Consider the following 25260-nt stretch of genomic DNA (forward strand, 5'->3'; position numbering starts at 1 on the left):
CAAATATATTATCACACCAGTCCAGAATATCATCATATTATCCCCTACTATTAGGTCATGCCGCCTAGTTGTTATATTGACAGAAGCATTTTGGCAAGATAATAATAGCATTATGGGACAGAGATACACTAAGCTGCAGTTAGGCTTCAGGCTTGGATAGCCATTTAGGCCGGTTTAGAACTTACAGACCACAAAATCCAGTGTGTTTGTATGTAAATAGGCTGCTGGTCCTGATCTTCACCTGACATAATGAAGTCATCACTTGTCAGTTTTGAAAGGATAGTGGAGGTGTTTGGATGTCAGCTGTGTATGCAGTCACATCACCAATTTAATAGGTTACCTTATGTTTTGTATATGGCCACTCAAGTGTACAGGGCACCGTTCACAACATTCTTCCACTTGATCTGTTACCAGTCTTGATCAGACATAGCAATCTCCATTACCATGGAACATTATGTATTTCTCAACACGTGGTTGTCCCTGGTAAAGTCTGGAGGCAGTGATAATTTATCAAGTGACGTTTACAAATGGGAGTACATACTATATAATACAGATGACTAACCTGATGGCACCACGCCAAGGCACCATATGATAATGGCAGGATGTAGTTCCAGGATGATGTACAGATGTGTCCTCTTATACCCTGGCTACAGTCATGCTAAACAGCACTTGAAGTCGTGCCATGACGTGGCTGGACTCAGTAGCGCAGAGCGTCTTTTTTGTAATTTTTCAGGGAAAATGTGTCTTAGACACAAAGTAATGTAATAGGACACACAAGCAGCATCCGCTGATTAAAATGATATGCGGCATGCCTATATTCTATATGTAATTTCATAGCATTTTGTAAGCAAATACAATCGCAGTTACACACAGAATCTAGGCATGCTGCATACTGTATCATTGTAATCAGCAGAAGCTGCTTGTGTGTCCTATTACATTACTTTGAGTCTAAGATGCATTTGCGTGGGAAAAAAATGCAAAAAAGACGCTCGGTGCTACCGAGTCACTTGGCACTCACGCATTATCTGTAACGCGACTTGTAGCGCACGGAGCAAAGATGTAAGAGGACACATCTGTATCAAGAGTAACCAGTGAGCGCAACAAACAGCAGCGTGCAGCAGTACCAGTTATTCCAGCCATTGTTAATCTAAGTGAGATATATTGGGTAATAGCTGATCAAAGATGGGGTCAAGGTATAAGAGCTCAGCATCAGGCAAGACAAGCACTCATGTATTACACTATAACTGTCAGAAACTGCTATTTAAAACAGCTTGCACCCATTGCAAATTTCCTGATTACCCCAATAAACAATACTCCTAAAAGCACCTTAATTTCAGCATGCAACATAAATTATAATACTGTTTGAATTAGACAAAGTTAAAAAAGGAAAACTATTATTAGGATATTCATGTGTATTTTGGGGTAATATGCACATTTGCTTTTCCTTGTGCCTTAGTTCTAATTATTTTTTTTTCACTATAATAAGTTTTTTAATTTTTACATTTTCAAACCAAAGGTTTCTGGACCAGAGAGATCTTTAAAGCCCACTTCGGAGAATTCCATGAGGATCAGCACACAACTTCTAGATGAATCAAAAAATTTAAGTCGAAACACAAAAGGTATTTTTTTTGCTTTCTCAAAAATGAGTAAATGAAGAATAAAACCCTACTGGCTTTATCCATTCTCAGTTTATGTTTTCTAAAAGACACAGCTTGCTTAGGTATATTGTTGTAGATGGATACCACAAGCCATAAATGGCTGATTGACCAAGCTGTGGCACTTTATTTGTTTCCAACCCTCTCCCCTCATCTCTTGGCTCCCATAGCAGTTATGTCTCACTTGAAAGCCTTGAAGACAAAAGTGGATAAGATAGAAAACCGTACACGTGCATTTACTGGACAGATAGACAAGCAGATGCGGTCTCTGAGAACCTTGCCAAGTGGTAAGTTGTATATTAGCTCTCCTTTTACTCATAGATTTGTCATGAAAATAATAATGAAACTTAAAATTAAGCAAGTGTTCACAGAGCGAAGACAGGAAGAGGACTATGGCAGTGTAACAGTAATTGATCTTTCATCTGGGACAGATGTCTAAAGATGCAGCTGCGGTCAAATTTTGTATTTTGTCAACTGTTCTGTCAAGATCATGAGACTAAAATGAAAAAAATAAATAAAAATAAAATAAAGTATATATATATATATATATATATATATATATATATATATATACTGCAACAATGGCTTGGCACTCCGATGAGCGTGCAGTGACTCAGACTTGTAAGAAAGAGGCGGCACTCCGATAGTTAGAAGATCATATGAAGTTTAGTGAATCATTATCATCATAAATCCATCAACGTTTCAAGGTCCACAGACCTTTTCGTCAGGATGTCTTAACAAAGGTTTAAAAAGTGAAAGTAAAGCATATCTTCACTTTCACTTTTTTTTTCACTTTCACTTTTTACACCTATGTTAAGACGTCCTGACGAAAAGGTCTGCGGACCTTGAAAAGTTGACGGATTTATGATAATGATTCACTAAACTTCATATGATCTTCTATCGGAGTGCTGCCTTTTTCTTACAAGATTCAAGTAGATAGGTAGAAAAAAAAAAAAAGAAAAAAAAAAATATATATATAGAATTTACTTACAGATAATTCTATTTCTCATAGTCCGTAGTGGATGCTGGGGACTCCGTAAGGACCATGGGGAATAGCGGCTCCGCAGGAGACTGGGCACAAAAGTAAAGCTTTAGAACTACCTGGTGTGCACTGGCTCCTCCCCCTATGACCCTCCTCCAAGCCTCAGTTAGGATACTGTGCCCGGACGAGCGTACACAATAAGGAAGGATTTTTGAATCCCGGGTAAGACTCATACCAGCCACACCAATCACACCATATAGCTTGTGATCTAAACCCAGTTAACAGCATGATAACAGAGGAGCCTCTAGAAAAGATGGCTCACTACAGCAATAACCCGATTTTTTGGTAACAATAACTATGTACCAGTATTGCAGACAATCCGCACTTGGGATGGGCGCCCAGCATCCACTACGGACTATGAGAAATAGAATTATCGGTAAGTAAATTCTTATTTTCTCTGACGTCCTAGTGGATGCTGGGGACTCCGTAAGGACCATGGGGATTATACCAAAGCTCCCAAACGGGCGGGAGAGTGCGGATGACTCTGCAGCACCAAATGAGAGAACTCCAGGTCCTCCTCAGCCAGGGTATCAAATTTGTAGAATTTTACAAACGTATTTGCTCCTGACCAAGTAGCTGCTCGGCAAAGTTGTAAAGCCGAGACCCCTCGGGCAGCCGCCCAAGATGAGCCCACCTTCCTTGTGGAATGGGCTTTTACAGATTTTGGCTGTGGCAGGCCTGCCACAGAATGTGCAAGCTGAATTGTACTACAAATCCAACGAGCAATAGTCTGCTTAGAAGCAGGAGCACCCAGCTTGTTGGGTGCATACTGAAACGCTGAAAACCACCTTAGGGAGACACTGAGGACAAGTCCTCAATTCCGCCCTGTCCGAATGGAAAATCAGATGAGGGCTTTTACAGGATAAGGCCGCCAATTCTGACACGCACCTGGCCCAGGCCAGGGCCAACAGCATGACCACTTTCCATGTGAGATATTTTAACTCCACATATTTAAGTGGTTCAAACCAATGTGACTTTTGGAACCCAAAAACTACATTTAGATCCCAAGGTGCCACTGGAGGCACAAAAGGAGGCTGTATATACAGTACCCCTTTCACAAACGTCTGAACTTCAGGGACTGAAGCTAGTTCTTTTTGGAAGAAAATTGACAGGGCCGAAATTTGAACCTTAATGGACCCCCATTTCAGGCCCATAGCCACTCCTGTTTGCAGGAAATGTAGGAATCGACCTAGTCGAAAATTCCTCCGTCGGGGCCTTACTGGCCTCGCACCACGCAACATATTTTCGCCAAATGTGGTGATAATGTTTCGCGGTTATATCTTTCCTGGCTTTGATCAGGATAGGAATGACTTCATCCGGAATGCCTTTCTCCTTCAGGATCCGGCGTTCAACCGCCATGCCGTCAAACGCAGCCGCGGTAAGTCTTGGAACAGACAGGGTCCTTGCTGGAGCAGGTCCCTTCTTAGAAGTAGAGGCCACGGATCCTCCGTGAGCATCTCTTGAAGTTCCGGTTACCAAGTCCTTCTTGGCCAATCCGGAGCCACGAATATAGTGCTTACTCCTCTCCATCTTATAATTCTCAGTACCTTGGGTATGAGAGGCAGAGGAGGGAACACATACACTGACTGGTACACCCACTGTGTTACCAGAGCGTCTACAGCTATTGCCTGAGGGTCCCTTGACCTGGCGCAATACTTGTCGAGTTTTATAAACATGTGGAAGACTTCTGGGTGAAGTCCCCACTCTCCCGGGTGGAGGTCGTGTCTGCTGAGGAAGTCTGCTTCCCAGTTGTCCACTCCCGGAATGAATACTGCTGACAGTGCTATCACATGATTTTCCGCCCAGCGAAGAATCCTTGCAGCTTCTGCCATTGCCCTCCTGCTTCTTGTGTCACCCTGTCTGTTTACGTGGGTGACTGCCGTGATGTTGTCCGAATGGATCAACTCCGGGTGACCTTGAAGCAGAGGTCTTGCTGAGCTTAGAGCATTGTAAATGGCCCTTAGCTTCAGGATATTTATGTGAAGTGATGTCTCCAGGCTTGACCATAAGCTCTGGAAATTCCTTCCCTGTGTGACTGCTCCCCAGCCTCGCAGGCTGGCATCCGTGGTCACCAGGACCCAGTCCTGAATGTGCGGCCCTCTAGAAGATGAGCACTCTGCAACCACCACAGGAGAGACACCCTTGTGCTTGGTGACAGGGTTATCCGCTGATGCATCTGAAGATGCGACCCGGACCATTTGTCCAGCAGGTCCCACTGAAAAGTTCTTGCGTGGAATCTGCCGAATGGGATTGCTTCGTAGGAAGCCACCATTTTTCCCAGAACCATTTCATTGATGTACTGAGACTTGGCTCGGTTATAGGAGGTTCCCGACTAGCTCGGATAACTCCCTGACTTTCTCCTCCGGGAGAAACACCTTTTTCTGGACTGTGTCCAGGATCATCCCTAGGAACAGAAGACGAGTCGTCGGAATCAGCTGCGATTTTGGAATATTGAGAATCCAATCGTGCTGCCGCAACACTACCTGAGATAGTGCTACACCGACCTCCAACTGTTCCCTGGATCTTACCCTTATCAGGGAATCGTCCAAGTAAGGGATAACTAAAATTCCCTTCCTTCGAAGGAGTATCATCATTTCGGCCATTACCTTGGTAAAGACCCGGGGTGCCGTGGACCATCCATACGGCAGCGTCTGAAACTGATAGTGACAGTTCTGTACCATAAACCTGAGGTACCCTTGGTGAGAAGGGTAAATTGGGACATGAAGGTAAGCATCCTTGATGTCCCGAGACATCATGTAGTCCCCTTCTTCCAGGTTCGCAATCACTGCTCTGAGTGACTCAATCTTGAATTTGAACCTCCGTATGTAAGTGTTCAAGATTTTAGATTTAGAATCGGTCTCACCGAGCCCTCCGGCTTCGGTACCACAACAGTGTGGAATAATAGCCCGTTCCCTGTTGCAGGAGGGGTACCTTGATTATCACCTGCTGGGAATACAGCTTGTGAATGGCTTCCAAAACTGCCTCCCTGTCAGAAGGAGACATCGGTAAAGCCGACTTTAGGAAACGGCGAGGGGGAGACGTCTCGAATTCCAATTTGTACCCCTGAGATATCACCTGAAGGATCCAGGGGTCTACTTGCGAGTGAGCCCACTGCGCGCTGAAATTCATTGAGACGGGCCCCCACCGTGCCTGGTTCTGCTTGTAAAGCCCCAGCGTCATACTGAGGGCTTGGCAGAGGCGGGAGAGGGCTTCTGTTCCTGGGAACTGGCTGATTTCTGCAGCCTTTTTCCTCTCCCTCTGTCACGGGGCAGAAATGAGGAACCTTTTGCCCGCTTGCCCACGAAAAGACTGCGCCTGATAATACGGCGTCTTCTTATGTTGAGAGGCGACCTGGGGTACAAACGTGGATTTCCCAGCTGTTGCCGTGGCCACCAGGTCTGAAAGACCGACCCCAAATAACTCCTCCCCTTAATAAGGCAATACTTCCAAATGCCGTTTGGAATCCGCATCACCTGACCACTGTCGTGTCCATAACCCTCTACTGGCAGAAATGGACAACGCACTTAGACTTGATGCCAGTCGGCAAATATTCCGCTGTGCATCACGCATATATAGAAATGCATCTTTTAAATGCTCTATAGGCAATAATATACTGTCCCTATCTAGGGTATCAATATTTTCAGTCAGGGAATCCGACCACGCCAACCCAGCACTGCACATCCAGGCTGAGGCGATTGCTGGTCGCAGTATAACACCAGTATGTGTGTAAATACATTTTAGGATACCCTCCTGCTTTCTATCAGCAGGATCCTTAAGGGCGGCCATCTCAGGAGAGGGTAGAGCCCTTGTTCTTACAAGCGTGTGAGCGCTTTATCCACCCCAGGGGGTGTTTCCCAACGCACCCTAACCTCTGGCGGGAAAGGATATAATGCCAATAACATTTTAGAAATTATCAGTTGTTATCGGGGGAAACCCACGCATCATCACACACCTCATTTAATTTCTCAGATTCAGGAAAACTACAGGTAGTTTTTCCTCACCGAACATAATACCCCTTTTTGGTGGTACTCGTATTATCAGAAATGTGTAAAACATTTTTCATTGCCTCAATCATGTAACGTGTGGCCCTACTGGAAGTCACATTTGTCTCTTCACCGTCGACACTAGAGTCAGTATCCGTGTCGGCGTCTATATCTGCCATCTGAGGTAACGGGCGCTTTAGAGCCCCTGACGGCCTATGAGACGTCTGGACAGGCACAAGCTGAGTAGCCGGCTGTCTCATGTCAACCACTGTCTTTTATACAGAGCTGACACTGTCACGTAATTCCTTCCAACAGTTCATCCACTCAGGTGTCGACCCCCTAGGAGGTGACATCACTATTACAGGCAATCTGCTCCGTCTCCACATCATTTTTCTCCTCATACATGTCGACACAAACGTACCGACACACAGCACACACACAGGGAATGCTCTGATAGAGGACAGGACCCCACTAGCCCTTTGGGGAGACAGAGGGAGAGTTTGCCAGCACACACCAGAGCGCTATATATATACATTGATAACCTTATATAAGTGTTTTTCCCCTTATAGCTGCTGTATTGTTAATACTGCGCCCAATTAGTGCCCCCCTCTCTTTTTTAACCCTTTCTGTAGTGTAGTGACTGCAGGGGAGAGCCAGGGAGCTTCCCTCCAACGGAGCTGTGAGGGAAAATGGCGCCAGTGTGCTGAGGAGATAGGCTCCGCCCCCTTCTCGGCGGCCTTATCTCCCGTTTTTATGTGTATTCTGGCAGGGGTTAAATTCATCCATATAGCCCAGGAGCTATATGTGATGCATTTTTTGCCATCCAAGGTGTTTTTATTGCGTCTCAGGGCGCCCCCCCCCAGCGCCCTGCACCCTCAGTGACCGGAGTGTGAAGTGTGCTGAGAGCAATGGCGCACAGCTGCAGTGCTGTGCGCTACCTTGTTGAAGACAGGACGTCTTCTGCCGCCGATTTTCCGGACCTCTTCTGTCTTCTGGCTCTGTAAGGGGGCCGGCGGCGCGGCTCTGGGACCTATCCATGGCTGGGCCTGTGATCGGTCCCTCTGGAGCTAATGTCCAGTAGCCTAAGAAGCCCAATCCACTCTGCACGCAGGTGAGTTCGCTTCTTCTCCCCTTAGTCCCTCGATGCAGTGAGCCTGTTGCCAGCAGGTCTCACTGAAAATAAAAAACCTAAAACTAAACTTTTCACTAAGCAGCTCAGGAGAGCCACCTAGTGTGCACCCTTCTCGTTCGGGCACAAAAATCTAACTGAGGCTTGGAGGAGGGTCATAGGGGGAGGAGCCAGTGCACACCAGGTAGTTCTAAAGCTTTACTTTTGTGCCCAGTCTCCTGCGGAGCCGCTATTCCCCATGGTCCTTACGGAGTCCCCAGCATCCACTAGGACGTCAGAGAAATATTGTGCAACTGTACCTAGAAGAATTTATGCTGTTTTGGCGGCAAAGGGTGGTCACACCAAATATTAATTTGATTTGGTTTTCTCTTCTGTTCTTCTGCAGCTCGCCACCGAGTCCGCAATACCATTTGCCTTCTGGGTTGATTTGAATTTAAGCACACAACTGACTGTGGGCCTAATTCGGACCTGATCGCAACAGCAAAATTTGTCTCTTAATGGACAAAACCATGTGCACTGCAGGTGGGGCAGATATAACATGTGCAGAGAGCGTTAGATTTAGGTGGGGTGTGTTCAACTGAAATTTAAATTGCAGTGTAAAAATAAAACAGCCAGTATTTACCCTGCACAGAAACAAAATAACCCACCCAAATCTAACTCTCTCTGCACATGTTATATCTGCCCCAACTGCAGTGCACATGGTTTTGCACATTAGAGAAAGCTTTTACTTTTTCGATCAGGTCTGAATTAGGCCCTGTATCACTAATGTCTTATTTTTTATTTCTTTTATTACCAGATATAAGTGCTAAACTCCAGGATGCCAAAGATCTGGCTTTGTCTGCCAATGCCAGTGCCACCGGAACCTTAAACCATATCATGAACTTCAACCAAAAACTGACAAAAGATACATCTACTTTGTCCATGGTTAATGACACACTGCAAAAGACGAACGGGCTTCTGGTTGACTCATCGAAGACTGGTAATGAGCCTGCAGCAATGCACATAAAATTACATCATAGTAAATACTTTAAATATTGTAGTATATATCTGCAGGTATTTTTGTACAGTTTCAGAATTCTTCCACTAGCTCTATACTGTATTGCTAGCCATCTCAGCCCGCTTTAATAATATAAAAGTTGAGCACTATATTATTTACTGATACTCATTTCATTCGGCCCAATATTTTATTGTCAAGGCTTTAAAGAGATGTTCTCCCATCTTCAGGTCACCAGTACCAAATGAAATAAAAAAAAGTTACACCAAATATAACAATAATCAAATTGTCAATGATTTAAACCCACACTGCACCTTTATGTGTCTGCAAATGTCTTAGAAGCAGTTGTGAGGTCCATCTTTGGCAAAAAGATTAATATCAGTGTTGTTTGCTTTCATTGTTTTAGCTATATCAGCAGAGAATAGAATAAAGGAAGTGGAAACACAAGCTAATATTTTGCTGGACAGATTGAAACCATTAAAATTGCTTGAGGAGAACCTGAGCAGAAACCTGTCCGAAATAAAAGAGCTGATTAATCGTGTACGGAAACAAGCAGCATCGGTAAGTGCACCGGATCTACACAGTTACATAAATATGAATACACTTCTTAGTCATTGTTTAGTAGTGTGTGTGATAAAATATTGATTGCAGGATTTAAGGTATCTCCTTCATAATCTTTGTAATTATTTTGTTATTGGAAGCAGCTACAGATGTGTCCTCATACTTGTAGCCTCAATACGCCACACAGCTTGAGATGTCTGGTGCCAGTGAGCCGCCAGGTCCTGTGCAACTTTGCTAGTGTTGGGCATCTTTTTGTGGCCAAAATGCATTTTAGTTGCACTTGAAACTTACTGGAGTACTGCATATATGTTATTGCACACATACTCATGTTCTTTACACATGGCCCTCCAAACTTACTTGATTTCTGTACACATGGCACTCCAAACTTACTTGAGTACTGTAGACATGGCATTACACACTTACTAAAGTTCTGTACACATGGCACTCCAAACTCACCCGAGTTCTGTACGCACAGCATTCCACACTTACTGGAGTTCTGTACACATGGCACTCCAAACTCACCTGAGTTCTGTACGCACAGCATTCCACACTTACTGGAGTTCTGTACACATGGCACTCCAAACTCACCTGAGTTCTGTACGCACAGCATTCCACACTTACTGGAGTTCTGTATACATGGCACTCCAAACTCACCTGAGTTCTGTACGCACAGCATTCCACACTTACTGGAGTTCTGTATACATGGCACTACAAACTTACCCGAGTTCTGTACGCACAGCATTCCACACTTACTGGAGTTCTGTACACATGGCACTCCAAACTTATCCGAGTTCTGTACGCACAGCATTCCACACTTACTGGAGTTCTGTACACATGACACTCCAAACTTACCCGAGTTCTGTACGCACAGTATTCCACACTTACTGGAGTTCTGTACACATGGCACTCCAAACTTACTGGAGTACTGTACACATGGTATTCCACACTTACTCCAGTTCTGTACACATGGCACTCCAAGCTTACCCGAGTTCTGTACACATGGCACTCCAAACTTATCCGAGTTCTGAGCACACAGCATTCCACACTTACTGGAGTTCTGTACACATGGCACTCCAAACTTACCCGAGTTCTGTACACATGGCACTCCAAACTTACTGGAGTACTGTACACATGGTATTCCACACTTACTCCAGTTCTGTACACATGGCACACCAAACTTACCCGAGTTCTGAGCACACAGCATTCAGTTCTGTACACATGTCACTCCAAACTTACTGGAGTACTGTGCTTAAAGCATTACAAACTTCCTTGAGTACTGCACAAGTGGCACTCCTTACTTACTTGAGTCACATAAATAATAATAAGAATTTTATTTATATAGCACTCTTTCTCCATTAGGTCTCAAGGTGCTTAACAGATAGAATGAACATAGTACAGAAACAATGAAGTATAGAAAAGCTTTTCATAAAGTACAGAGCGCATGGAGATACTAAAGGGACATTAAGGGAATGCTTGAGTAAACAGGAAAGGCTTGAGTCTGTGTTTGAAGGATTCTAGAGTGGGGGCCTCTCAAACTGTGTGGTGAAGTGAGTTCCATAGAGTCGGAGTCGAAAGGCTAAAAGCTTGACCCCAGATGAATTACTGGAGATTCTAGGTACTGCTAAAAGTCCTTCCTGTACAGACTGCAGTAATCGAGCAGGGCAGTATAAATACCATATGGAATAGGTGGAGCAGATGCAATGCGATGCAGCTAATTTTCCTATCACCAGCAAAGCAGTTTGTTACATCTTTATGCTTATCTTTCCATCAGTAAACAGCATACACATATTTAATAATGATAATTATTTCTCTAACGTCCTAGTGGATGCTGGGGACTCCGTAAGGACCATGGGGAATAGACGGGCTCCGCAGGAGACAGGGCACTTTAAGAAAGAATTTGGATACTGGTGTGCTCTGGCTCCTCCCTCTATGTCCCTCCTCCAGACCTCAGTTTGAATCTGTGCCCGGACGAGCTGGGTGCTACTTAGTGAGCTCTCCTGAGCTTACTATAAGAAAGTATTTTGTTAGGTTTTTTTATTTTCAGAGAGATCTGCTGGCAACAGACTCTCTGCAGCGTGGGACTGAGGGGAGAGAAGCAGCCCTACTCACTGAAGATAGGTCCTGCTTCTTAGGCTACTGGACACCATTAGCTCCAGAGGGATCGTACACAGGATCTCACCCTTTGTCGTCCGATCCCGGAGCCGCGCCGCCGTCCCCCTCGCAGAGCCGGAAGACAGAAGCCGGTGACAGAAGCAAGAAGACTTCAAAAGCGGCGGCAGCAGACTCCAGTCTTCAAACTGAGGTAGCGCACAGCACTGCAGTTGTGCGCCATTGCTCCCACATTAAACCCACACACTCCGGTCACTGTAGGGTGCAGGGCGCAGGTGGGGGCGACCTGGGCAGCAATTAGGAACCTCTTGGCAAAAAGCAGCATATATACAGTTGGGCACTGTATATATGCATGAGCCCCCGCCATTATTTTACACACAAACGCGGGACAGAAGCCCGCCGCTGAGGGGGCGGGGCTTCTTCCTCAGCACTCACCAGCGCCATTTTCTCTCCACAGCTCCGCTGAGAGGAAGCTCCCCAGGCTCTCCCCTGCAGAAACACGGTAGAAGAGGGTAAAAAGAGAGGGGGGGGCACATAAATTAAGCGCAAAAAGCTTATATACAGCAGCTACTGGGTTAACACTAAGTTACTGTGTGATTCCTGGGACATATAGCGCTGGGGTGTGTGCTGGCATACTCTCTCTCTGTCTCTCCCTCTCCAAAGGGCCTTGTGGGGGAACTGTCTTCAAAAAAGAGCATCCCCTGTTTGTGTGTGGTATGTCGGTACGCTTGTGTCGACATGTTTGACGAGGAAGGCTTTGTGGAAGCAGAGCGGGAGCAAATGAATGTGGGGTCGCCGCCGACGGCGCCGACACCTGAGTGGATGGATATGTGGAAGGTTTTAAAAGATAATGTTAACTCCTTGCATAAAAGGTTGGATAAAGTTGAAATCTTAGGACAGTCGGGGTCACAGCCCATGCCTGATCCTATGTCGCAGAGGCCTTCAGGGTCTCAGAAGCGCCCACTATCCCAAATTGTTGACACAGATACCGACATGGATTCTGATTCCAGTGTCGATTACGATGATGCAAACTTACAGCCTAAATTGGCAAAAGCCATCCGTTATATGATTATAGCAATGAAGGATGTGTTGCACATCACAGAGGAAACCCCAGTCCCTGACGAGGGTTCATATGTATGGAGAAAAAAGGCAGGAGGTGACCTTTCCCCCTTCACATGAGCTAAATGAGTTATGTGAAAAGGCTTGGGACTCTCCAGATAAAAAACTGCAGATTTCCAAACGGATGCTTATGGCGTATCCTTTCCCGCCAACGGACAGGTTATGCTGGGAATCCTCCCCTAGGGTAGACAAAGCTCTAACACGCTTATCCAAGAGGGTAGCACTGCCGTCACAGGATACGGCCACCCTAATAGATGCTGCGGATAGAAAGCAAGAGGGTACTCTGAAGTCCATTTACACACATTCAGGTACCTTACTAAGGCCGGCAATTGCGTCGGCCTGGGTGTGTAGTGCTGTAGCAGCATGGACGGATTCCTTATCTGAGGATCTGGATACCTTAGACAAGGATACTATATTAATGACCCTGGGGCATATAAAAGACGCTGTCCTGTATATGAGAGATGCTCAAAGAGACATTAGCCTACTGGGCTCTAGAATAAATGCCAGAAGGGTCCTGTGGACTCGGCAATGGACAGGTGATGCCGACTCAAAAAGGCACATGGAGGTTTTACCTTACAAGGGTGAGGAATTGTTTGGGGAGGGTCTCTCGGACCTGGTCTCCACAGCTACTGCTGGAAAGTCAAATTTTTTGCCATATGTTCCCTCACAACCTAAGAAAGCACCGTATTACCAAATGCAGTCCTTTCGTTCACAAAGAGGCAAGAAAGTCCGAGGTGCGTCCTTTCTTGCCAGAGGCAAGGGTAGAGGAAAGAAGCTGCACAACACAGCTAGTTCCCAGGAACAGAAGTCCTCCCCGGCTTCCACTAAATCCACCGCATGACGCTGGGGCTCCACAGGCGGAGCTAGGCCCGGTGGGGGCACGTCTCCGAAATTTCAGCCACAAGTGGGTTCACTCCCAGGTGGATCCCTGGGCAATAGAGATTGTGTCTCAGGGATACAAGCTGGAATTCGAGGAGATGCCCCCTCACCGATACCTCAAATCGGCCCTGCCAGCTTCCCCCTTAGAGAGGGAAATAGTGTTAGCTGCAATTCACAAATTGTATCTTCAGCAGGTGGTGGTCAAGGTTCCCCTCCTTCAACAAGGAAAGGGTTATTATTCAACCATGTTTGTGGTACCGAAACCGGACGGTTCGGTCAGACCCATATTGAATTTAAAATCCCTGAACATATACATGAAAAGGTTCAAGTTCAAGATGGAATCGCTCAGAGCGGTCATCGCAAGCCTGAAAGGGGGGGATTTTATGGTGTCTCTGGACATAAAGGATGCATACCTTCATGTCCCCATTTATCCACCTCATCAGGCGTACCTCAGATTTGTGGTACAGGATTTTTATTACCAATTACAGACGTTGCCGTCTCTCCACTGCACCAAGAATATATATCAAGGTAATGGCGGAAATGATGGTGCTCCTGCGAAAGCAGGGGGTCACAGTTATCCCATACTTGGACGATCTCCTCATAAAGGCGAGGTCCAGAGAGCAGTTCATGGTCAGCGTAGCACAATCTCGGGAAGTGTTACAACAGCACGGCTGGATTCTAAATATTCCAAAGTCGCAGCTGATTCCTACGACGCTTCTGCCCTTCCTGGGCATGATTCTGGACACAGACCAGAAGAAGGTTTTTCTCCCGACGGAGAAGGCGCAGGAACTCATGACACTGGTCAGAGACCTGTTTTAACCAAAACAGGTGTCGGTGCATCACTGCACGCGAGTCCTGGGAAAGATGGTGGCATCGTACGAGGCCATTCCCTTCGACAGGTTCCATGCGAGGACCTTTCAATGGGATCTGTTGGACAAGTGGTCCGGATCACATCTACAGATGCATCGGCTGATCACCCTATCCCCCAGGGTGTCTCTTCTGTGGTGGCTGCAGAGTGCTCACCTTCTCGAGGGCCGCAGATTCGACATTCAGGACTGGGTCCTGGTGACCACAGATGCAAGCCTCCGAGGGTGGGGGGCAGTCACACAGGGAAGAAATTTCCAAGGTCTGTGGTAAAGTCAGGAGACTTGCCTTCACATTAATATCCTGGAACTAAGGGCCATATACAACGCCCTAAGTCAAGCGGAGACCCTGCTTCGCGACCAATCGGTGCTGATTCAGTCAGACAACATCACCGCAGTGGCTCATGTAAACCGCCAAGGCGGCACAAGGAGCAGGGTGGCGATGGCGGAAGCCACCAGAATTCTTCGCTGGGCGGAGAATCACGTAAGAGCACTGTCAGCAGTGTTCATTCCGGGAGTGGACAACTGGGAAGCAGACTTCCTCAGCAGGCACGACCTCCACCCGGGAGAGTGGGGTCTTCATCAAGAAGTCTTCGCGCAGATTGCAAGTCGGTGGGAACTGCCACAGGTGGACATGATGGCATCCCGCCTCAACAAAAAGCTACAGAGGTATTGCGCCAGGTCAAGAGACCCTCAGGCGATAGCTGTAGACGCACTAGTGACACCGTGGGTGTTCCAGTCGGTTTATGTATTTCCTCCTCTTCCTCTCATACCCAAGGTGCTGAGAATCATAAGAAAAAGAGGAGTGAGAACAATACTCATTGTTCCGGATTGGCCAAGAAGGACTTGGTATCCAGAGTTGCAAGAAATGCTCACAGAGGACCCATGGCCTCTGCCTCTAAGACAGGACCTGTTGCAACAGGGACCCTGTCTGTTCCAAGACTTACCGCGACTGCGTTTGACGGCATGGCGGTTGAACGCCGTCCCCTAGCAGAAAAAGGCATTCCGGATGAGGTTATTCCTACGCTGATAAAGGCTAGGAAGGACGTGACGGCTAAACATTATCACCGTATATGGCGAAAATATGTTGCTTGGTGTGAGGCCAGGAATGCCCCTACGGAGGAATTCCAGCTGGGCCGTTTCCTTCACTTCCTACAGTCGGGAGTGACTTTGGGCCTAAAATTGGGTTCCATTAAGGTCCAGATTTCGGCCCTATCCATTTTCTTTCAAAAAGAACTGGCTTCTCTTCCTGAAGTCCAGACGTTTGTAAAGGGAGTGCTGCATATTCAGCCTCCTTTTGTGCCTCCAGTGGCACCTTGGGATCTTAACGTGGTGTTGAGTTTCCTGAATTCGCACTGGTTTGAGCCTCTCAAAACCGTGGAATTAAAATTTCTCACCTGGAAGGTGGTCATGCTATTCTTGGCTTCAGCTAGGCGTGTGTCAGAATTAGCGGCTTTGTCACATAAAAGCCCCTATCTGGTTTTCCATATGGACAGGGCAGAATTGCGGACCCATCCACCATTTCTGCCAAAAGTGGTGTCATCTTTTCATATGAACCAACCTATTGTGGTGCCTATAGCTACTCGTGACTTGGAGGATTCCGAGTTACTAGATGTGGTCAGGGCTTTGAAGGTTTATGTAGCCAGAACAGCTAGAGTCAGGAAGACTGAGTCGTTGTTTATCCTGTATGCACCCAACAAGCTGGGTGCTCCTGCTTCAAAGCAAACTATTGCTCGCTGGATCTGTAACACGATTCAGCAGACTCATTCTACGGCTGGATTGCCGTTTCCAAAATCAGTAAAAGCCCACTCCACAAGGAAGGTGGGCTCTTCTTGGGCGGCTGCCTGAGGGGTCTCGGCATTACAGCCGAGCGGCTACTTGGTCAGGTTCAAACACTTTTGCAAAGTTCTACAAGTTTGATACCCTGGCTGAGGAGGACCTTGTGTTTGCTCATTCGGTGCTGCAGAGTCATCCGCACTCTCCCGCCCGTTTGGGAGCTTTGGTATAATCCCCATGGTCATTACGGAGTCCCCAGCATCCACTAGGACGTTAGAGAAAATAAGATTTTACTTACCGGTAAATCTATTTCTCGTAGTCCGTAGTGGATGCTGGGCGCCCGTCCCTAGTGCGGACTTCTGCAATACTTGTATATAGTTATTGCTTAAATAAGGGTTATGTTTGGTTGCATCAGGGTTGATCTGATGCTCCGTTGTTGTTCATACTGTTAACTGGGTAAGTTTATCACAAGTTATACGGTGTGAATGGTGTGGCTGGTATGAGTCTTGCCCTGGATTCCAAAATCCTTTCCTTGTACTGTCAGCTCTTCCGGGCACAGTTTCTCTAACTGAGGTCTGGAGGAGGGACATAGAGGGAGGAGCCAGAGCACACCAGTATCCAAATTCTTTCTTAAAGTGCCCTTTCTCCTGTGGAGCCCGTCTATTCCCCATGGTCCTTACGGAGTCCCCAGCATCCACTACGGACTACGAGAAATAGATTTACCGGTAAGTAAAATCTTATTTAAACATCTTATTGTCAATTGAAGAATTAATTTTCAGGGAAAAATGTGTCCATTTAATTTTTAATTGCATTAACTTTTCCATGTGGACTATATTGCATTTCTACAACTGCCCTGTGGGACTAGATACACAGAGGCCAATGCAGTTATCCTCTTGGCTCCATAGCAGTCTCATACATAATGTTTCTGCACACATTATGGTATTTAAAGCTTAGCTCATTAAGAGGCGTGACCAAAAATGATCAACGGTCATTACCTACGTATCACATGCAAACGTACCTTGTGATGCTACTAATGGAACCTCACTACCCTATATTATGTATTTTATATCTGTTCCATCAGTTTATGATTGATATGACTTTGTAATTCTGATTTGTTCTTTTTATTTCAGATTAAAGTAGCTGTTTCAGCAAACAAGGATTGTGTGCGCTCTTACCACCCTGAGATTCGTTCTTCTAACTTCAATACTCTAACATTAAACGTTAAGACCAGTGAGCCAGACAACCTTCTCTTTTACATGGGCAGTAACACTATGGTGAGTGATATTGCAATATAAATGACTCTCATAATATACAAAAATGATGGTACAATAACACTTGCCGTGGGATGTAATGGAGTCCGAGAACACTGGAGGTGCGGGATGGCGGCCGATCTCAGACGCTTTTTAAAGGGGCATGGTTTTATCTTGTAAATTATTGCCCCTTTAAAAAAAATGGGCGAGATCGGCCGACATCCCGCACCTTCGGTGATCTCAGACTCCACACTACATCCCGCCATTGAAGTCATGTAATAAACATAAAATCAGAATTAGCTGTTTGCCCACTCAGTGAAATCTTCCAGTCAAAGCCAGTGGTTTGAAATGTAAAGCAATGGTTAGATCGTGTTGCACCATGCAGCTTTGTTTTCCCCTAAATTTCAATGTTTGATGATCCCACATTAAGATGTCTGGATAAGTTTACTACAACTGGTTCACCCTGGTTTTACCTAGAACATGAAAGGATGTACTGTATGGGGAAAGTTATATCGCTGATGCAGCTTTCAGTCTGCATACAGTAGGTTTCTCAGTTTTTGGTTACAAAGTGAAGGGAGCACTTGTAATATCTAAGTAATGCATCCATAGCTGAGCACATTTGTTTTGAGTGTTCACATGCTAAAATTGTAACTGCTGCTACAGTCCTGAAACGCTAGTTGTGTAGCATACCGAATTTATCACAATAGGAGATGCTAAGCGAAATGCATTCACACTTTGGAGCAATCACGGTTTTCGTGCTTCTTTTAGTAAATAACTATTCCCTGGCACTCCTATGCTTTTGGTAAAGTGTATATATTAGCTATGCACAATGGAAGCAACTATTGTGTAACCTGGGACAATGGGAAGTTGTGACTCATACCTCATTGATGTTACTAAGTAATGGTTGCCAGACACTTATTGTTATACGATTTCTACAGTGACTGCTTCATGGTGCTTCTTTTTGCCTTTCACTGTCTCGCTTCAACCGCACCACACCTGTCAGCTTCATGCTTAGGTCTGTATGTGGATCCAGGTTTGAGTCTGATGTAATTCCTGCTCTTCGGATACGGGGAGGATATTGGCTAGTACCGGGGATTTGGGGGACACCCAGGGCAGAGGTACAGAGTCCAACATACCAGTGGTTTTCACCAGGGACTTCCGCAAGGGAGTTTGGGTTTAGCTGCTCCCAACATGCAGGTTGCGGCCCTCGACTGGGTCTCCCAGTACTGGTCCCAGAATATCACGGACTAATGGAATAGCAGGAACCACGGTGGTACTGGATATCAGACTGGATCCAATGGTAATGAGTATCGGACTGGAATCGATAGTGCAGGAGATCAGACTGGTGCAGGATAAATGACCAGACACTAAGATTGAACAAACTATCAGACTGGAACCTTTGGTGCAGGATATATGACCAGACACTGGGATTGAACCAGCTATTCAGGAACCGGCAATTTGAGCAGATGCTGGGATTATACCAGCTATTCAGGAAGCAGGAAGAGCTGGAGATAGACACTGCACCGGAAGTCTTCAGGCTGGATAGTGTCTGTAGAAAGACACAGGTCTCACAGCAGGCTAAAAGAACACAAAGCACTGGTAGCTTGGGAGTGTCCAGGAAGCTTCCTTCATTCCCTTGGTTGTGTTTGACCGATCACCTGATCCAGAATGTCATGTCTGCGTCCATTACTGATTATGGAGGGAATTATGGTGTGGAGCATACTGTGAATATGCAGAGAGATTGGCAAATACTAAAGGACTGAAAGCAACACATTCATATGACCTCGGCAGTTCAGGACCAGCATTGCTAGGTGTATTGGAAGCTCTGCTGTAATCAGGATTCTGCAGAATTCAAAAACAGAGAACTCTCAGGTGCAGAATCAGCCAGGAACGAGACTCAGTAAGTAGCAAAACAGGCACATGCAGCAGCTTGTATGCTGAGCAGAACCTTCAGGCTAATATGGATACCCTAGGCTAGCCCACTCCAACCACAGCACTGCTAGGTGCACAGAAATGTCACCAATGACTGCTTCATAGGTTTTGTCTCTGCCTTCCACTGTCTCACTCCAACCACACCACCACTAGCCACACAGAAATATCACCAATGACTGCTTCATGGTTGGAGGCTGATAAGGTTGTTGCCTGCAACAGCCAACCCACCAGATGCTGCAATTGTTATTCCACTATCTTAAGCATCAATCATTAAGCTCTTAGATTGTAAGCTTATGCGGGTGAAAACATCTTGACTATATGAGGTTGATTCCGACTTGATCGTAGCTGTGCTAAATTTAGCACAGCTACGATCAGGAACACAGACATGCGGGGGGACGCCCAGCACAGGGCTAGCCCGCCCCGCATGTCAGTCCCTGCCCCGTCGCAGAAGTGCAAAAGCATCGCACAGTGGCGATGCTTTTGCACTTCAAGAGTAGCTCCCAGCCAGCGCAGCTTTTGCGTGCTGGCCGGGAAATACTCGTCGCTGCCCGGGTCGCAGCGGCTGCGTGTGACGTCACGCAGCCGCTGCAGCCCACCCACCGCCTACGTTGGCCGGCCAGCGCTCACAAAACGTCGGGCAAACACCGCCGTGCTGCCCCCTACCCTCCCAGTAACCGCCTCTGCCTGTCAATCAGGTAGAAGCGATCGCTAGGCAACGACAGCCGTCGGCTGTCAGCCATGCGCTGGCGCACTACGGTGCCAGCGCATGCGCAGTTCTGACCTGATCGCTGCGCTGCAAAGAACTGCAGCGATCGATCAAGTCAGAATGACCCCCTGTGTTTCCTGTGATTGTATATAACATATTTCTATCAGTACCCTAATGTATCGCACTGCATAATACAGGCATGTCCAAACTGCGGCACTCCAGCTGTTGTGAAACTACATATCCTAGCATGCCCTGACACAGTTTTGCTGTCAGAGAATGCTAAAGCTGTGTCAGGGCATGCTGGGATGTGTAGTTTCTCAACAACTGGAGGGCCGCAGTTTGGACATGCCTGGCATAATATATCAGCGCCTTATAAATAATCAATAATAATAAGAGGCACATGTGATGTCATTAGTTCCTAGGCTTTATAGTCATACTGTTTCTATGCAGAAAATTGTTCCTTTCATTATGTATAGCGAAGTGAACATATTTTGGGAAATACATGTTTGACCTTGAGGGGTGCTGTTCAGTAACAGCCAGTGGATGAAATTTACTTGCATCTCAGGTGATTTATAAAAATAAATAAAACCAAACTGTAATGTAAGGCTCTGTCATGAGAAACTTATATCCATGTCAGTTACTATTTATTGAACATTAAGTATATAAGACTATGTATAAAAATAGTTCACGGTTATCATGTTATTTTTGCTGCTTGATAGGCTGATTTCATGGCTGTGGAAATGCGTCAGGGTAAAGTATCTCTACTATGGGACGTGGGAAGTGGAGCAACAAGGCTCGAAGACCCAGATATCCAGATAAACAACAATAAATGGCATAAAATACACGCAACAAGGTAAAATTACTCACGGTTTCTGCATTCACATTCTTGATGTCTCACAAACCTTACCTACAGTCAGGGTCGGACTGGCCCACAGGGGTACCAGGGAAACCTGAGGGCCCACTCCTTCCTCTAGGGATCAGGTTCAAGACTATGCACTTCTATTATATATGGTAGATATGTTACATTACACTGCACTAAACTATTGTGTATTTCAAGCCTCAGTGGAGGCTGGCCATATCCCCTTTGTAGGATGGCCACACCCCTAAGTATGGGCCGCTATCACTGCATTCCCCCAGTGGTTTAGCCACTATATCTGGGTGCGATAAAAAAGAACTTATGGGTGCGATCAAAAAGAACAATTATTATTATTATTATTATTACATTTTATTTATAAGGCGCCACAAGTGTTTTAAAGCACCGTACAAAGGACAGTACAGGGAGACAACACTTAGCATTACAGTAAATAAATAACAAAAATAGAGTGCAGGTAACAAAGAACAATTCTCAAAACATAATACAGCTAAGAAGTAAGTAGCGAGGGAGTAATCATCGTATTACTTGGGGCTGGCAGCCATAGATAGAGATGAGCCTTTACCAGCAGGAGAAAAAGCGTGTAAAGATGGTCGCTGAGTAGGAGAGAGCTGCGAGTGAAAAGTGTAGAGAAAAGGGCTTTGGTAACAAGAGGAAAGAGGGCCCTGCTTTGAAGAGCTAACAATCTAATTAAATATCACCCTGCGAACTCCCGTCACTTTAGACGGGAGATTGGGCGCAATATAACAATTGAATACCGCCCTAAATCAGCACTGTGCTTCGCTTACCGTCGTTCACTTCTTGTAACAGGTTCGGTAGATCAGGCACATTGAGTGTTGAAGAAGTCATCTCATCTCAGAAAACTTCAGCAAAAACTTCAGCTTCTCCAGGAACATCATCCATTCTCCATGTGGATAATTCCACTCTAATGTTTGTTGGAGGAATTGGTGGTGAAATACAGGTATTGCATGACAATGCTGTGTTTATGTTTATGCTAAAATGTTTAAAATGCTTGTAAAACCCACATGCAATATTTTATTATGCATTACAGTAAGCCTAAAAGTAAATAAATGAAATAGTACAGTATTAACATCCTTTTAAAAGAATGTATAGACGTGTCCTCATACACTATTGGCTACAGTCGCACCAAACATCCCTTCTCTGTGCACCAGATCCAGAGTGACTCAGTTAGCGTTGAGCGTCTTTTTGCGAGAACTTGCGTTTTAGTCACAATGTGATCCAACAAACCACTTCACTAGATGGCACTTATTAATTTAATATATGGCACCTGTATATCTGTGTGCAATTGAAAACATACTTTTTTCAATTATCTATTCATAATAGTCTTTTGTTTTGAGTTTTGTTTTGTTTTTCCCTTTAGAAATCACCAGCAGTCCAAACAACTGATTTTAAAGGCTGTATGGGTGAGGCATCTCTGAATGGGAAATCTTTTGGCTTATGGAACTATGCGCAGAGGCTTGGAAAGTGTGCTGGATGCTCTGGAAGGTATTTATTGGAGATTTGATAGTGTTCTTGTATTGGTGTGGCAAATTCCCTATTGAATAAAATCATTCCATTTTTGCTATTAAAAATAATACTGAAGTGTAAGTAATAGAAGTGTAAGTAGTAATAGATTTTCCATTTATGCTCTGTGTAAAATAAACATACAGTAGTTACCAGGAAATTTCTGCCACCATATCGGCGCTAACAGTTTTTGAAATGTCCCAGATGCTTGCCGGATCCACCAGCTATTGCATATACAGTAGATATGCCATTTTCTTGAAATTTAGATCTTTCTGTATCACTTTCCTAAAACATAGTTATATAACACTACCAGAGTAACAGGAAATGATACTGTACTATTCAGGAGAAGACATCTAATTAATAATACTGCTAACACATAACTGTTGAAAAGGCACTGTGGAACCCTTGTGGCGCCATATAAATAAACAATAATAATCTAAAAATAATAAAGTAACGTGTGTACACTTTCTGTGGAAATGCATTGATAGTGAAAATGCCAGTTTGTATTGAGTTCAGCATGTGATATCTATGTTAGCCAGCAGATGGTGCTGTGCAGTAACCCACGGCATGTTCATGTACTGCATTTGTAAGCAAGCACCTAGACATTTGTCTTTCCACACAACATAAGTTGGCATACTTTCATAATATATTAATAATATAGATCTAATAGTTCTCAAGGCATTTAAATGACATTGCTTGGTGCCCACATATGAGTGAATATAATGATAGTCATCAATTACTTTGACCTGATTGGCTGGTGTGGCCTCACATTATTCAGAAGCCAGTGTCAACTCACTGTTGCTGACCTATTTGTTGATAGTAAGTTATATTTATGTACTTCAAAATCATGACAGGCCCACAGACATGAACTAACATTACTGTGGAAACGTCTATTAAAGTATGCTATACAGCATTCTTAGCAGTGTTGCTGGATATTTAAATTCTTACCGTAAAAAAAAAGTTTTTTTTGTTGTTGTAATGTTAACATGACAACATTGCCCCTCAACCTCTAGGAATCCTGGTAACCAGCACGCACTGGATTACTACATCTCTCCAGTGAAGCTGGTTGCAGAGGGTGAGTCCGATGCCATATGGTGAGAGAGGAAAATGAGATGGGCGTCAGAATTAAATGTAGATTGAAGTGGGAAGAGACCAAAGTGAGGGAATTCTGGGAGAATAATGTTACAGTAATCAGGGCAGGAAATGATGAGTGTGTGGATGAGAATTTGGGTTGCCTAACTAATGAAGAAGTGCCAAATCCGAGAGATGCTGTGGATGTAGAAATAAACGTGAAAGATAAAGAGATCGAGTTGAGGATGACAGCGAGGCAGCGGTCACGAGGGACAAAAGCAAGGGTCATGGTATCAATAAAAAGAGATAAGTGGAGAGGTGGTGGGACCATGGAAGAGGAAAAGTCAATGAGTTCAATGTTGGTTACCTTTCAGAAAATACTGGCAGTTAGAGATACGAGAGGATAGAGTTGGAGAGGTCAGGGTAGGAGAAGTACTGTAGATTTAGCGCCATCAGTATAGATGGTATTGGAAAGTGAACAAGCTGATGAGATTACTAATGGAGGAAGTGTAAAGAAACAGTAGAATGGAGCAAGTGACAGATCCTTGATTTTATCTTTTTGCAGTCTATAAAAAAACCTTCTATGTTTGAATTAAATCTTAAAGTGTGATTAATGTACAAATGAAGACATACTGAACTCCTAATAAATGATGTGGCCAGCAGAGGCGTAACTAGGGTTTTTGGAGCCCAGGGCAAGATCAATAATGGCGCCCCCCCCCCCCCCCCCCAAAAAAAAAAAAATACATTTTTTTTTTATAAAAATAATAAATTAATAAAATGATAATAATAAAAAAAAAAATACAAAAGGAAAGTATGTGCAGACGCCACCGGTGTCACTGCATATAAAGATGTCAGGGTGTGTATGTATGTGTATGTAGGTGCAGTGGTCGAAGTTGAATTTTTGAAGGTGGAATGAAAGAGTGCAGATAGCAATTATGCGTGCGCCTTCGGCGCGCTCTGGAAAAGGGGCGTGGTCACTCAAAAGGGGCGTGTCCTTCAGTGTAGTAGGACCCCTTATACTATCTAGTACTGGTGCCCCTTTCACATTATAGCACACGGTATGAGCCGAAATTCACATTATAGCACACAGTATGAGCCGAAATTCACGTTGCCCCACACGGCATGAGCCGAAATTCACATTATAGCACACAGTATGAGCCGAAATTCACATTACAGCACACGTATGAGCCGAAATTCACATTACAGCACACGTATGAGCCGAAATTCACATTACAGCACACGGTATGAGCCAAAATTCACATTATAGCACACGGTATGAGCCGAAATTCACATTATAGCACACGGTATGAGCCAAAATTCACATTACTCCACATGGTATGAGCCAAAATTCACATTACCCCACATGGTATGAGCCGAAATTCACATTACAGCACACGGAATGAGCCAAAATTCACATTACCCCACATAGTATGAGCCGAAATTCACATTATAGCACACGGTATGAGCCAAAATTCACGTTACAGCACATGATATGAGCCAAAATTCCCATTATAGAGTTAGGGGATCCTACCCCCAGAATTAACATGGCCTGTGGGGCACTATGATGAGGGGAGACCACCCCCTTAATAGACTAATTGCAGAGTTTAGCAGCGGAAGGGCTGCAGCGGTTTCTTTTTCATCCACTAGGGGTCACTGGAGTACTCTTGGGATATGGGCGGCGTAGCAGAACAAAGGCACTGAATATTTAAATTTAGAACTCTCCACCCCTCCATATCCCTAGAGTACCTCAGTGTACGAACCCAGTGTTTTTTCTGTGCTCAAAGCACTAACATCGG

At 45.0% G+C, this 25260-nt stretch overlaps 1 protein-coding gene across 1 annotated transcript in view; it reads left to right on the plus strand.

The window, feature by feature from the left end:
- The window catches only part of LAMA1 (laminin subunit alpha 1), a 376319-nt gene that overhangs the window by 256156 nt on the left and 94903 nt on the right, over positions 1 to 25260 (plus strand). The window contains exons 41-48 of the mRNA XM_063923508.1: positions 1517 to 1619; positions 1826 to 1942; positions 8606 to 8788; positions 9210 to 9364; positions 17241 to 17384; positions 20718 to 20851; positions 21680 to 21830; positions 22251 to 22375. Coding sequence (XP_063779578.1) covers positions 1517 to 1619; positions 1826 to 1942; positions 8606 to 8788; positions 9210 to 9364; positions 17241 to 17384; positions 20718 to 20851; positions 21680 to 21830; positions 22251 to 22375 — 1112 coding nt within the window. The remainder of the gene's footprint in view (positions 1 to 1516; positions 1620 to 1825; positions 1943 to 8605; positions 8789 to 9209; positions 9365 to 17240; positions 17385 to 20717; positions 20852 to 21679; positions 21831 to 22250; positions 22376 to 25260) is intronic.

Source organism: Pseudophryne corroboree, chromosome 5 (genome assembly GCF_028390025.1).
Source record: "Pseudophryne corroboree isolate aPseCor3 chromosome 5, aPseCor3.hap2, whole genome shotgun sequence".
NCBI classification, from domain to species: domain Eukaryota; kingdom Metazoa; phylum Chordata; class Amphibia; order Anura; family Myobatrachidae; genus Pseudophryne; species Pseudophryne corroboree.